This window comes from Protobothrops mucrosquamatus, unplaced genomic scaffold (genome assembly GCF_001527695.2).
Source record: "Protobothrops mucrosquamatus isolate PMUCROS unplaced genomic scaffold, P.Mucros_1.0 scaffold394, whole genome shotgun sequence".
Classification (NCBI taxonomy): Eukaryota; Metazoa; Chordata; class Lepidosauria; order Squamata; family Viperidae; genus Protobothrops; species Protobothrops mucrosquamatus.
This window is the reverse complement of record NW_015386725.1, coordinates 609,211-621,655: the sequence shown is the minus strand read 5'-3', so window position 1 is coordinate 621,655 and position 12,445 is coordinate 609,211. Positions and strand designations below refer to the sequence as shown.

Below are 12,445 nucleotides of genomic sequence, written 5' to 3'. Positions count from 1 at the left end.
AGAGGATTGACAATATTGTGGCTGGAAGGAATTAGTATTTCCACCAAGACAGAGGTGAAAAGTTTTAAGAAAAAGCAGTGTATGAAGCAATATATGGGTGTAGTAGCAAAAAGGATGGAAATGTATGGCAATGTATACCGGTAGTTAATAGTGTTGATGATAACTAGTTTTAGCTGTTTTCTCTTGTTTCTTTTTTTTTTCTTACTCCTTTTTTGCACTTTGCATTATGCTATTTATTGCCAATAGGAATGATGTGACTATTTGTGCAATTTAATTGACATTTGTACTGTTGGGCTCACAAAATGCTTGTACTCATTTGGGATTCTGATGTGTTATGAGACAAAAGTCCCATGTGATTGTGCAGAAAAATCAATTTCAATAATACAGCTAATGAGAGCTCTCCAGCAAGAGTATCTTTAGGACACAGTGAAATGGAGTAGAGGGTAGAGTACATAAGCAATTTCCTTTGTATTATGGTAAATTCCAACTATTTGATATACAATTTAAAAGTGCTTTCAAGTTTAGTAGAAATGATATTTCATTTTAGTGGTTTTACTTTAGAGGCCAGTAATTTAACAGATCTTTACTTCGGTCTGAATGATGTTGCCTTTCATGAATATTCTGTCATCTGCCTGGAAAAAAATATATTCCTACTTAGCACTCATAAAACTTTTATATAAGACTGGCATAATGACATGAAATATAGAAAGTTAAGGCTTGGCATACAAATATTGTTGCTCAGTTTAGATTATTGTATTTATTTTGGAACATCTGATAGGACAACAATTTTTTTTTATTATGTAGGTTGAATAGGAGACACAAAGAAGATGAAATCCCTTTTGGTCACTGCTGGCATTACTGCCTTTGTTCTGGCTTTGTTCCTCCATTCAGGTAAGTAAGTGAACCCAATGGAAAATGGAAACTGAATGATAACAGTGCAGGGACTAGAAGAATAGAAGAGGGAGGTGAAGGTGGTTCATCATTCCAAGGGCTGGCTGAGTTTTAGCTTGATGCTTTGGAATTATATGAATGATATAATTTATGATAGAAAAAATTATATCCCTTTGAATGATAGTGTTGAAGGAAAAATCCTCATCAGGGTCCAGTCCAAGCCGGGACTAAACCACATGGTGACTGCTTTAGAAAGAAGGTTGTAGTTTATTGAAGAGGAGAGCCAAACAGAAAGATGGCTCTGGGAAAAAAAGAGTGCCCACATTTAGCAGGGAGTGGGTTTTTATACCTTCTGGGGCTCTTGAGGTTGTTTCCTCTTCCTGTTTGAAGCTTTATATTTCCTGTGTCATGTACTTTGACCTGAGTCTGAGTGTGCCTTTCTGGTATTCTGATGGTGGTGGGTTTATCCTATTATGTTTCCTGTCCTTAGAATTTGGGTGGGGTATTTAGATTTTAAGAGTCTTCCTAATTTCTTCAGTTTCTAGCTGAAAGGCTCCAACCTTCCTGAATGGATTATTACATCTGCATTTCTAAAAGCTGGTTTCTGCTGAGTTGTCTGGCTGGGTGTGTGTGTAGAGAAGTTTCTGCCTTTTTAAAGATCTTCTCCATTATTCCTTTGGGGAAATATATTCTGCCTTTTTAATATGCCCCAAAATATTTCTTTCTCTGAATTCTTCCCATAACAGATTCCTGATTGGAATTGTATGAAACTGTCTTTTATAACCAGGTAAATTGTTGGGGCAATCCTAGACATCCAGTTTCAAGGGAACTCTTTTGTTGTTTTTCTTTTTGTGTGTGTCTTTGAGTCAGTTTTGACTCCTGGCAACTATATGAACAAGTCTATGTAGTTTCCTTGGCAAGATTTTTTTTAAAACAAGTTTTATTAATTTTCCATTTTTACAAGACTTCAGATATTTAAGGAAGCAACATGGTGGCTGGGTAATACATAGTCCAATAACACGCTTATCCATACATATATCAGTTTACATCATCAAAAATTTCCTCTCTGTTTCCCTTAGTTATTATACCAAATTCAAATTAATAAATTGCTAGTTATAACTCAATCATTTAAAACATTTATAAGCATTTTTAATTATATGTCTCCAGATCCTGTTTTTGACTTTTGTCTGGTTTCAAAAGTCAAGTTCCTGTTGGCTTAGTGTCCAATAATGTTTAAGTTTCGGATTACCCACGGTTCCCTTAGTTCATGCAAAATAATATCATGTCTAAAATACACTTATTTTTATTCCAGTAGATTCTTAGTTTATTTCACAGTCATATTCTAATTCTCATTCTAACATCATCGCTTACTCATAAAATAACCTTTATCCTCTAAATCCATCTTCCATTTATAATTCAAAACAATTATTTGAATAACTAATTTATTTCCCTTATAAATATAAATCCTAAATACTAAATCAAATAACATCTTTTAAAGTCTCCTTATCTCATTACGTAGAATTTAAAGCTCTTCCATTAAATATCACATAAAGAAAACCATTTTAAGTCTAACTCTGGCCTTCCTTTTGTGCCAAGCCGGCTTCCATAAAAAAGCTTTTAGATCCTCAAGTGGCTCTCTCTTCATTCCTGCATATATCATTTGAATCAGGGGAGACCATCCAATCATCAGCCTATCAAGGAAGCCAGTCCCTTCACAATCATTGAATTGTTGGCCAAATGGTTTAGGTCTCCATATTTGAGTTAATGCATTTATCATACGTTCAGACTGATCTTCTTCTTCTTCTGGTTTCGGCTGGTTTCGATGAAAGGTCATGTTCAGTGTTGTAGTTATTCTTGGATCATCTGGGTTGTCTAGAATCTCAGTATATTGTGTATGTAAGTCCTCTGCACATTCCATCTTAGCATTGCTTTGTTGAGTTTCTGTTGTTGTTGTAGTTGTAAAGTCTTCAAGTGAAGTCAAAGTTTGGGTGTCGGAGTTCTGAGTAGATTGTAGCTGGCATTCTTTAAAATCTACTTTGTTATTAGTTCATTCTTCTATTGCTTTTTGGGATGTAGATTCATCTAATGAGGTTGAAGCTGCATTTTGTAGCTTTAAAGTGGCACGTAAGTCTTTCATTCTAGAATTCACTAGCTCAGTGGTCTCTAGGATTTTTTTGAGTATATGTTTGACGTTAAGCTGTGGGTGGTGTTCCTCCATTTCTGTAATGTTTACAAATAGTCCTTTAGTGGAGGCTGTTTTTAATAAAAGTTAATAACTATCCACCTCCACTGTAAAGAGATATTTTCTCCACCCAGCTGTTTCAAGTTCTTATCTTTTGTTGCTCTCAAGGACAAGTTTTAGTCTCAGGAGTCTCCCAGTCAGAAAAAAAAATATTTTTTTTCACTTGCTGTACCAAATTTCACCACAAGATATCCCCAGTAACATACAGAATGGAGCTTTTATTCGGTTCAAGAGAGGAAAAACAAAAGAATGTTCCTCTTTTTTTTCCAGCTTAGCAAAAAAGTAAAACAATACATTTTATAGAAATACAGAGCTTTTAGGGAGCCCAGGTATCCAGATATTACAAGTCCAGGTATGTGGTCTTTTGATCTTATTGTTCTTTTTGTTTGTTTGTTTATTTGTTTCTTGGCTTTGTGTTCCCGGGGTAAGCAAAAGCCGCGAAATGAAGCTGGGGAAAAAGGGTATTTTAAGGATTTTTACAGGAAAGTAGTTGGGAAAAAAAGAAGGAAAGGTAAGGTCTCATCCAACTCCTCCAGTTGTTTCATCAGGCTTATTAGTGCTTTGGGCTTTCGACTGGTGCGACTAAGACTCTTCTTCGGTCCTGAGGAGTTGCCGCAGATCAAACGGAGAGGCTGCTGCCTCTCCGCGATCTGGCGAAGTCCTCCCCAACGGATGACTTTCCAGGGTCTCCTGAAGAAGGAAAACCGGACGGCGGGGAGAGCGATCTCACCGCACGTTCGCCAGCGCAGCAAACTGGAACCGGAAGCCTTTGGCAAGATTTTTTGAAACCTGAACTCCGCTTGTCAGGGGCTAGTTGTGAAACTGTGAATGATGATATAATAGTTGTAAATACATTGATTGGTCGCAAAGCTGTTTTTTTAACATTGTTAAAACTTTGAACAATGGCTTAAAAAAACAGGAAGAAAGGACTACTTATAATTTGTTTTCTAACAGGGATTCTGTTTCAGAAAGGAACATTTTGTTTAGTTTCTTTTCTTCCTTGATTATTTAGGAAGTGCTTTAGTGTGCTACAATTGTAAATCTGCTATGTGTAACAAAAATATGACCTGCAGAGCCGACCAAGATACTTGCATAATACTACAGTACGGTGAGTATATAACTTTATCTAATTTATATTTAATTTCTGACAAAATATACAAATTTATTAACATGATGTTTAGATTTATTTTAATTATCTGAGCAGCTTAATATGCACAAATGAAGTCAGGATAAAATTTAAATATAGAGTTTCACCTGGAGGGAATAACAATCAAACTGTTTGCATGTGTGCCTCTGAGGTTTTGGTTTTTTGTTTTTTTTTACTTCTGATGACTGCCTGAACAAATCCCTGAAGTTTCCTGGCAAAGATTTTTGGAAGTAGTTTGCCATTGCGTCCTTTGTAGGGCTGAAAAAGAATGATTGGCCCCAAATCATACAGCTGACTTTGTGCCTGTGGTAGGACTAGAACTCACAGTCTCCTGTTTCTAGCCTCATGCCATGTGACATGTCGCGATGTATCGTGACTTTTTTTCCATTGCCGGCAATGGGGTTGGCGCGGTTTCGCCATGACACATCTGACCTGCGGGCCAGCAGTTTGACACCCCTGTATTAGAGGCTTTTAGTTACTCTGTAGCAGAATAACAACGAAAGGGACCTTGGTGGTCTCCTAATACAACCCCCTGTTCAAGCAATTTCCCTCTCCCTCACAATTTTGTGAATTCAGTTGAACTGACCATAGCTACTCTTCTTCTGGTATTTTTTTGTTTTCAACTTTTTTGTTTTCTAAAAACTGCTAGAATTATGCTACATAGTTACATTTGTACTTGTAAGTACTTGTTTTACTAAACCAAATGCTTAATTATGCAAACTATGACTTAAAGATTGTTAGTGGGTAGCTAAGAAATCATTGCTTATTTTACTTTTCCCCTTTATTTTGGTGGGAAAAAAATGAATGTTTCTTAGGGTTTTTTTCTGTCTTATTTGGCCTAAAGCTGTTGTCAAATGTTGGAATAAAGGAGTGATAGAACCCAGATGGTAAAATCTCCCAGTGAAATAAGATTGCTTTTTTTTTTTCGATTAATGATTTAGGCCAGGGGTAGGCAACCTTGGCTCTTTTATGACTCGTGGACTTCAACTCCCAGAAATCCTGAGCCAGCATGGCTGGCTCAGGAATTCTGGGAGTTGAAGTCCACGAGTCATAAAACAACCAAGGTTGCTTACTCCTGATTTAAGCCAATTCAAAATCTTTAAAACAATTTTTAAAAACTCTTTTGTGATTTTATACAAAAAAGTAGGGTATAAAGACACCAACAATATCCATTTAACAATCTATAAAAAAAACTATGAAATTACTGTACAGACTATCTTATTTTCTTTTATATTTTTTTAAATTAAGTAGGATACAATCTAATTTGTAATCTTGTTTTTTTTAAGGTAGTGGAAATATATCTACCTGCTGGAAGTATTCTACCTGTAATAGCAAGTTTATTTCAGAAGCTTTATCACTGAGTAACTTTAAATTGAATTGCTGCAACTGGAATTTGTGTAATGATGCTCCAAATGTAGTAGCCAGCAAGATAGCCCTCAGTGGGGCTTTCTTGCTGATTGTTGCTCATATCTTAAAGTTTTTAGTCTGGAACTGAAACGGGGCATTGTTTTTCAGTTTAAAAAGATACACAACACTGGTGTCTTTTGAGAAAGTGCTCCTGCTGCAAAAATTAAATTATTAGGATACAATATTCAGTCGATAAAATTTGTTTGCTGTATTGCACTTTTCATATTTTTCCTTACATTATTCAATTTCTATTGGAAAACTAGATTTAATCTGTAAGACATTCATATAGCCAAATGTGAACAAATAATGACTTGCTTGTGTTAGGAACAACTTTTGAGTCTCATAAAACTGCCAATCGCATTTTAACTTATAAGACAGTTGTTGCAATAAAAGTGCTATTGTATATTTAAATCTGGACTGGGTTTTCTGTTTACCTTCAGGCTCTTTTTGATGCCACAGCTGAAGCTTCTCCAGTATGCTAAACCATTCTAGTTGTAACAGTGAATGACACACCATCTCCTTGCCACTTTCATGGGTGGTTCTTTATCAACAATTAGTGGCTTGTCTGTGATTAAATGAACTGTCCAAATTCAGACTGGCTACCGTTCCTTAAGTAGCATTTTGAACCCTATTCATTTAGCACTTAGAGTACTATCACTGCTAGTGGGAAATGATACTTTTTGTTTGGATAACATGCTTAAACTTAGAAAAGCCACAGCCACAGTGAGAATAGGAAGGAAGCAGTGGGAAAATGTGTTAATTTGTCGGCTGGAGGCCCCAATGGGGGGGGGTTCACTGTGCTGGAGTTGGTTGATTGAGTAAGAGACAGAGAATACCTCTGTGCTCTTGGTTTTTCACCTTCATTTAATTATTATGCTTTTATAATTATTTATCACATTTTAGAATCATCCATATCCCTCACACAGGGACTCTGGGACTGTACAGTAAAATATTAAACATGAAAACAGTATATAAAAATTTTAAAAATTGACAAAAGAGGTACGTGTGATTAAAATTATTAAAAATTAATTGACAGGCGAAGGGAAGGCTTTCAGACTGCTAACCAGCCCCATGGCTGCATGCTCCTATGGGCTCCCCACAAAGGCCACAACACCATGTTTTCATTCCTTTCTGTAAGGCCAGGAGAGTAGGGGCCTGCTTCAGTTCTGGGGGGTGGAGGATATTCCACAGGGTGGGGTAATGGCAGAGAGGCTCTCATCCTGGACCCCACCAGTTGGAATTATTTAACCGGCAGCGTCTGCTATTCATGCTTTTATGCCATTGTAAGCCATCCAGAGTTACTCTGGATAGTGAGATGGGTGGCATATTAATTAGATAGATAGATAGATAGATAGATAGATAGATAGATAGATAGATAGATGTAGAGCAAGAGAGAGCAAGAGTGAGAGTGAGAGTGAGCGAGAGTCTGTCCTGATTATCACCAAATGCATTCCTCTTTTGTCCTAACTGGGCTACGTAGCTATGTAGATGTTTTTGAAGATTCCCCCATATGGAATGGTTAAGAAGGCATTATTAGAACAGCTGTATAATTATCACCAGTAATCTTGGAGGTTTTTGTATCTCTCTGCTGCCGTTTACTGATCATCCAAATTTTGTAGCCCTGGAAATGTTCTATAACATTTAAATTAATTTGTCATAAGATCCAAGCCAATGTGTCTACTTAATTTAGTTTGGAAGGAGGATTAGAGAAACAGAGTACTTGACACATGACCATAATCTTGGAGGTTTTTGTATCTCTCTGCTGCCATTTACTGATCATCCAAATTTTGTAGCCCTGGGAGAAGAAATGTTCCACATTTAAATTAGTCTGTATTAAGATCCAAGTCAACGCTTTTAAATAACTTAGTTTGGAAGGAGGATTAGGGAAACAGAGTACTTGATATGTGACCATAAAAGCAGGTTTTTTTTCAATAAAAAAACTAGCCAGGTGAGGAGAAGATGTTAGGATGAGAAGTGAGATTAGACATTTTTTGCTTATTTTTTTTCTTCTGGTTCTTCCCTCTCCTGATCCAGAAGGTAACTGGTTGCCATACCAGCTTGCCCTTGAGTCTACTGTTGCTGCTGACTCTGCTGGTGCTTGAAGCTGAATCCAGTTCAGTCCAATGACATGTTATTAGCCTAACACAGACTGCAGGGCAAAGTTTGCATGTGGGTTTTTTGACCAGTTGGGAGGAAGGTGATCTTTGTAGCTTCATAGCTCTCAGCTCAGTCTTTGCAGGCAGGGACAGAGTGTTTATGAGTGATCATGACAACTGCCTAGGACAGGGCTTTTCAACCTTTTTACCCATTGTACCACTTTTAGGATATGGCAATATCCTAGTACCACCAGTCGCCTAGCAAGGTGTCAAAAACTTGACAAAAAAAAAGGAAAAAAGTGATAAAGTACAGGTAGTCCTCGACTTACAACAGTTCGCTTAGTGACTGTTCGAAGTTATAATGGCACTGAAAAAAGTGCCCCCCAAGGCACAGCCGAGCAAGACGCCTGCCTGCCCGGCAGCGCTCTCATTCCCCTCCCCCGCTCCCACTTTTTTAGGATGGTTGCGTACCACCTGCCAGGTGCCAATGTACCACAGGTGGTACCCGTACCACTGGTTGAAAAGCCCTGGCCTAGGATACCTTTGGATCTATATTCCACAGAGCAACCAGGGCTTTGAAAGAAGCACCTGGCCATACCAGCAGGAAACTCCCCAGATCCCTATGGAATTTAGAAGAATCTGTGAGACTCCAGGGCAGAAAATCTTAATAGATTTCTCCCCCCACCCTTGTAGAAAGGATTATTTGCTAACAGTCTAAATTTCATCAGGAAAATATCAGGATGGAAGAAAGTTGACTTAAGAACAGGATATGCTAGAAGGACTCGGATGTACTCAACTCAACATGTCCCAACAGTGTCACGAAGCTGCAAAGAAAGCCAAGGACATCTTGAGCTTCAAGAAGAACATGGAGTCCAAATCAGAAGAAGTGATTTTCCCACTACTCTGCCTTGATGATATCTCACTTGCGTTCTGTTTTTTTATCTTTGATTACCAATAGCCTTTTAGGAGTAAAAAATCATGCCTTCTCAATCTTTTTCCTAGTGTGCTGTGATGTATTTTACTTAAAATATAATAACAATTACTAAATGTGCATACATATTATGCATACTAGATATACTGTTTAACAAAATAAATTACATTAATGGGAAGCTTATATTACAGGGGGCACAGACTTGTATTTAAATGTGACATGTTTGTATTCTTTTTAATAAAGAGAAACAGAAATACATATCCCTTAAATTCTGCCCCAGAGATTCATATGCCTTAAGTTCCATTGGGTTGTCTTAGTGGCATCGTATGTGCTTCATTAAGTCACATTTAATTTTGAAATTGTGCCCAAGATAGATCCTTAGCAACCCTTCAAAAGTACTGATTAGCGTATCCTTCTGCCTGAAAAAGTTTCCTTATCCTGAGAATTTCTTTTAATCCAGAAAGTTCTGTTAGTAATTCTGGCTGTGTGAGATTTTAAAAGTTAGATACAAATTCTGAGGAATTTGGTGTACAAAAGATCAGCATTTCCCTTTAATAGCAGTTTAGCATGCTGTACAGAGATTGCCTACTAAGAATCCTGCTCATAAAGAACTATTTGTCCAGCAATTTATCTTCCATTAAAAAGAAATAATTTATTTGCTCTGTTTCTGACTTGTTTTTCACACCGCCTATGGATCTGTCTGAGCTTGTTTCTCGTTCTATGTATTTTGCCTTGCCTATGTATTGTCCCCATAGGAAAATGGACTCTTCTGGTAGCTTCTGAAAAGAAGATTTTGCTTTCTTGAAGTACACTGAACCACAGGAATCTTATGATTCATGAAAGAGAGATGGACAATGTAGCTGGACTTGCATTTTCATATGCTATTGCTAAAGATAAATATTTAGACTTATTCAATAATTTTACATCTGAGTTGCAAAAATCATCCAAGAATGTAAAGCTTTATTTGGTACAAAGCCAAACTGAGTCTTTTATTTGATTCCCAAATACATAAATGTTTGGTTATATTAGCAGGAATATAAGAATTAGAGCCACAAATAATAAAAAAAGAAACAGCCTAAAGCATACATACTTCACAAATATGAAAAACCATTCATATTTGTCTGAAAATAATAAGAAAACTTTTACAATAAGCAGGAAGCCAAGGTAAGAATGGATTTGATAACGCTGGATGATTTACCATCAAAAAATGAGACAGATGGGGCTGCATTATTTTGCCTATTCAGTTTATATGGTGACTATATAATGCATGCTGTAGGCTTGGAAGAATTGAAGAATCCATCCTGGTTCCATTGGGAGCAATGAAGAGGCTCTGTTTGGAGGCTCCTTTAAAACTCTGCCTGGCATGGGCCCAGGTTACTTGAGGTACCGTCTCACCCCAAGGGGACGGGCCCATCCCAGCCTTGCTGGCAGAAGCGGCATGGTGTGGATCCTGTCAGTCAAGGAATTTCAGCTAGTGAGGTCCAGAAGAGCTTCCAAACAGAGCCTCAAACAGAGCCGGTCTTTACGCTGGTATTTTTTTCCCCCTCGGCATTTTTGGGAGCAACTGCACTGACACTTAAATCCTTTCCTGAACCCCAAAATAGTTAGTTGTAATGAAACTACAATAGTACTGCATAATTCATTTACTCCACAGATGAGGAAAATATGTAGAGGCACCATTACATATGTAGCAACTGAGTGGTAAAATATTTGTTTGTTTGTTTGTTTGTTTGTTTGTTTGTTTGTTTGTTTGTCCATCCGTCCGTCCGTCCGTTCATCCATCCATCCATCCATCCATCCATCCATCCGTTCGTTCATTTTGCTGCCCATTTTGCTTTGAAGCAACTCTGCATGGTGTACATCATGAAAGCAATAAAACCATAGAAGATAAATATTTCAAAAAGCAATAAAAATAGAATTGCAATCGGAAGTAATGTTACATTTAAAAGATGGGAAAGGAGGTAACAGGATGTATGGGGGGGAGAGAAGGAGGGATTTTCTCTTAATTTATCAACCATCTCCACTGTGATACTCCCCCATTGGGGTTCCAAGCCAACTGGCAGAGCCAAGTCTTTAGCCCTTAATGGAAGGCGAGAATGGTGGGAACCAATTTCAACTCAAGGGTTAAGATGTTCCAAGATGTCGTGGAGCAGTGGTGTAACATGAATCACCCTAAGGGCCCCAAGAACTGCCTATGCTGCTACACTGTGCACCAGTTGTGGCCTCCAAATGCTCTTCAAGGGTACTCCCATGCAGAGTGTATTGCAGTAGTCCAAACATGAGATGTTTGAGGCTTGAGTGACTGAGTGCAAGGACTTCCAGTCCAGGAAAGGGTCCAACTGCTGCACTACATGAAGTTGTGGAAAGGGTCTCCTTGCCACAGCTGCTAACTACTCTTAAACAGGAGTCACAAATCCAGGAGAACTCCCAAGTTGTGGACTCGGTCTGTCTGGGATAGTGCAACCCTATCCGGAACTAAAGTTGTTAAAGTTCCAGATCTTGAAGCTCCATGCACCCAAAGCCACTCAGTCTTTCCAGCCAAAGCCTGTTGCTCCCCATTCAGGCCCCACAGCCTTCAGGCTCTGCAAGAGGGCAGTTACAGCATCACTTGGATCACCAGAGGTGGAAATATAAAGTTGGGTATCATCAGCATACTGATATTTCAACCTGTGGTGATGAATATCAGTATGCTGATGATACCCAACTTTATATTTCCACCTCTGGTGACCCAGTGGCTTAATGTAGATGTTAAAAACAAGTGGAGAGAATACCAGGCCCTGCAGCACACCACAAAGGAGCGGCCGTCGGTTAGACGTCTCACTCCCTATCAACACCGATTGGGACTGGCCTTGGAGAAAGAAGCCAAACCAGCACTAGACTCTGCTGCCCAGCTCCAAACCCCATAGCTGGCTCAAAAGGATACCATAATTGATGGCACTGAAAGCCACTGAGAGGTCAAGGAGAGCAACAATAGTTGCACTGTCCCCATCCCGGGCTCACCAGAGATCATCAACAAGTGCAACAATGCTGTTCCTGTCGGACCTGATTCGAGAGGTATAGATAGTCCATTTCATCCATAAATTGTCCAGCCTTTCTAATTTTTTTAGGAAAACTGGACATAAATTGTTCAGGCAGGTGGGATCAAGTAATAGTTTCTTGAGCAGGGAGTAAATCAGGGCCCCCTTAAAAGGTCCCGGAGATGGGGTCTCTTCCTGTAATAAAGAACGTATCACTGCTTGAACCCATCTGACAGTCACCATCCTGGAGGCTTTTACCAACTAGAAGGGACAAAGATCTAATTGACAGGCAGTTGCATTGACAGTGTCAAAGACCCTGTCCACTTCATCAGATCCAACACAATCAAACTGTTCTCAGATGGTATGTAGCAAAATACTTTACAGACAAAAGATACTTTATTGGAGGGCTTTCCTAAATTACATTAACAGAGTGGGAGACTAACATTCTACAGCAGAGATTATAAAACATTTCAGTCAATAGGCTCCATTGTAACATTTCACGCAAGGCTTAAAAACCCAAATATTAGATTTTGCTGAGTCCTATCAACAGCAACAATGTTGACCATTGAGACCAAAGAAAGTTCATCATCAAGTAAGGCTGGGCCTTTGAACATTCCTGAAACAAGTACAAGCACAAAATCTCTAGTAACTAGAAAATGGGTCTTTATGTAATATATTCTCCATCTCCTAATTTTTAAATTTTGGCTCTACTTT

General features: G+C 38.4%; 1 protein-coding gene across 3 annotated transcripts; it reads left to right on the top strand.

Annotated features, from left to right (window-relative positions):
* The first annotated feature begins 423 nt into the window (after nucleotides 1–423).
* LOC107287492 (CD59 glycoprotein-like) lies at nucleotides 424–9,377 on the top strand. Of its 3 annotated transcripts, none has more exons than XR_001548870.1 (3): nucleotides 424–891; nucleotides 4,146–4,241; nucleotides 8,598–9,377. XR_001548870.1 is itself a non-coding variant. In XM_015816014.1 (3 exons), the coding sequence occupies exons 1-3, from the start codon at nucleotides 828–830 to the stop codon at nucleotides 5,773–5,775; spliced, it is 369 nt and encodes a 122-aa protein (XP_015671500.1). In that variant the 5' UTR covers nucleotides 425–827; the 3' UTR covers nucleotides 5,776–6,098. The 3 variants fall into 3 exon arrangements, 1 of the variants encoding a protein (XP_015671500.1); XR_001548869.1 differs by having other exon boundaries at nucleotides 8,512–9,377; XM_015816014.1 differs by lacking the exon at nucleotides 8,598–9,377 and adding an exon at nucleotides 5,567–6,098 and having other exon boundaries at nucleotides 425–891.
* The last annotated feature ends 3,068 nt before the right edge of the window (nucleotides 9,378–12,445 follow it).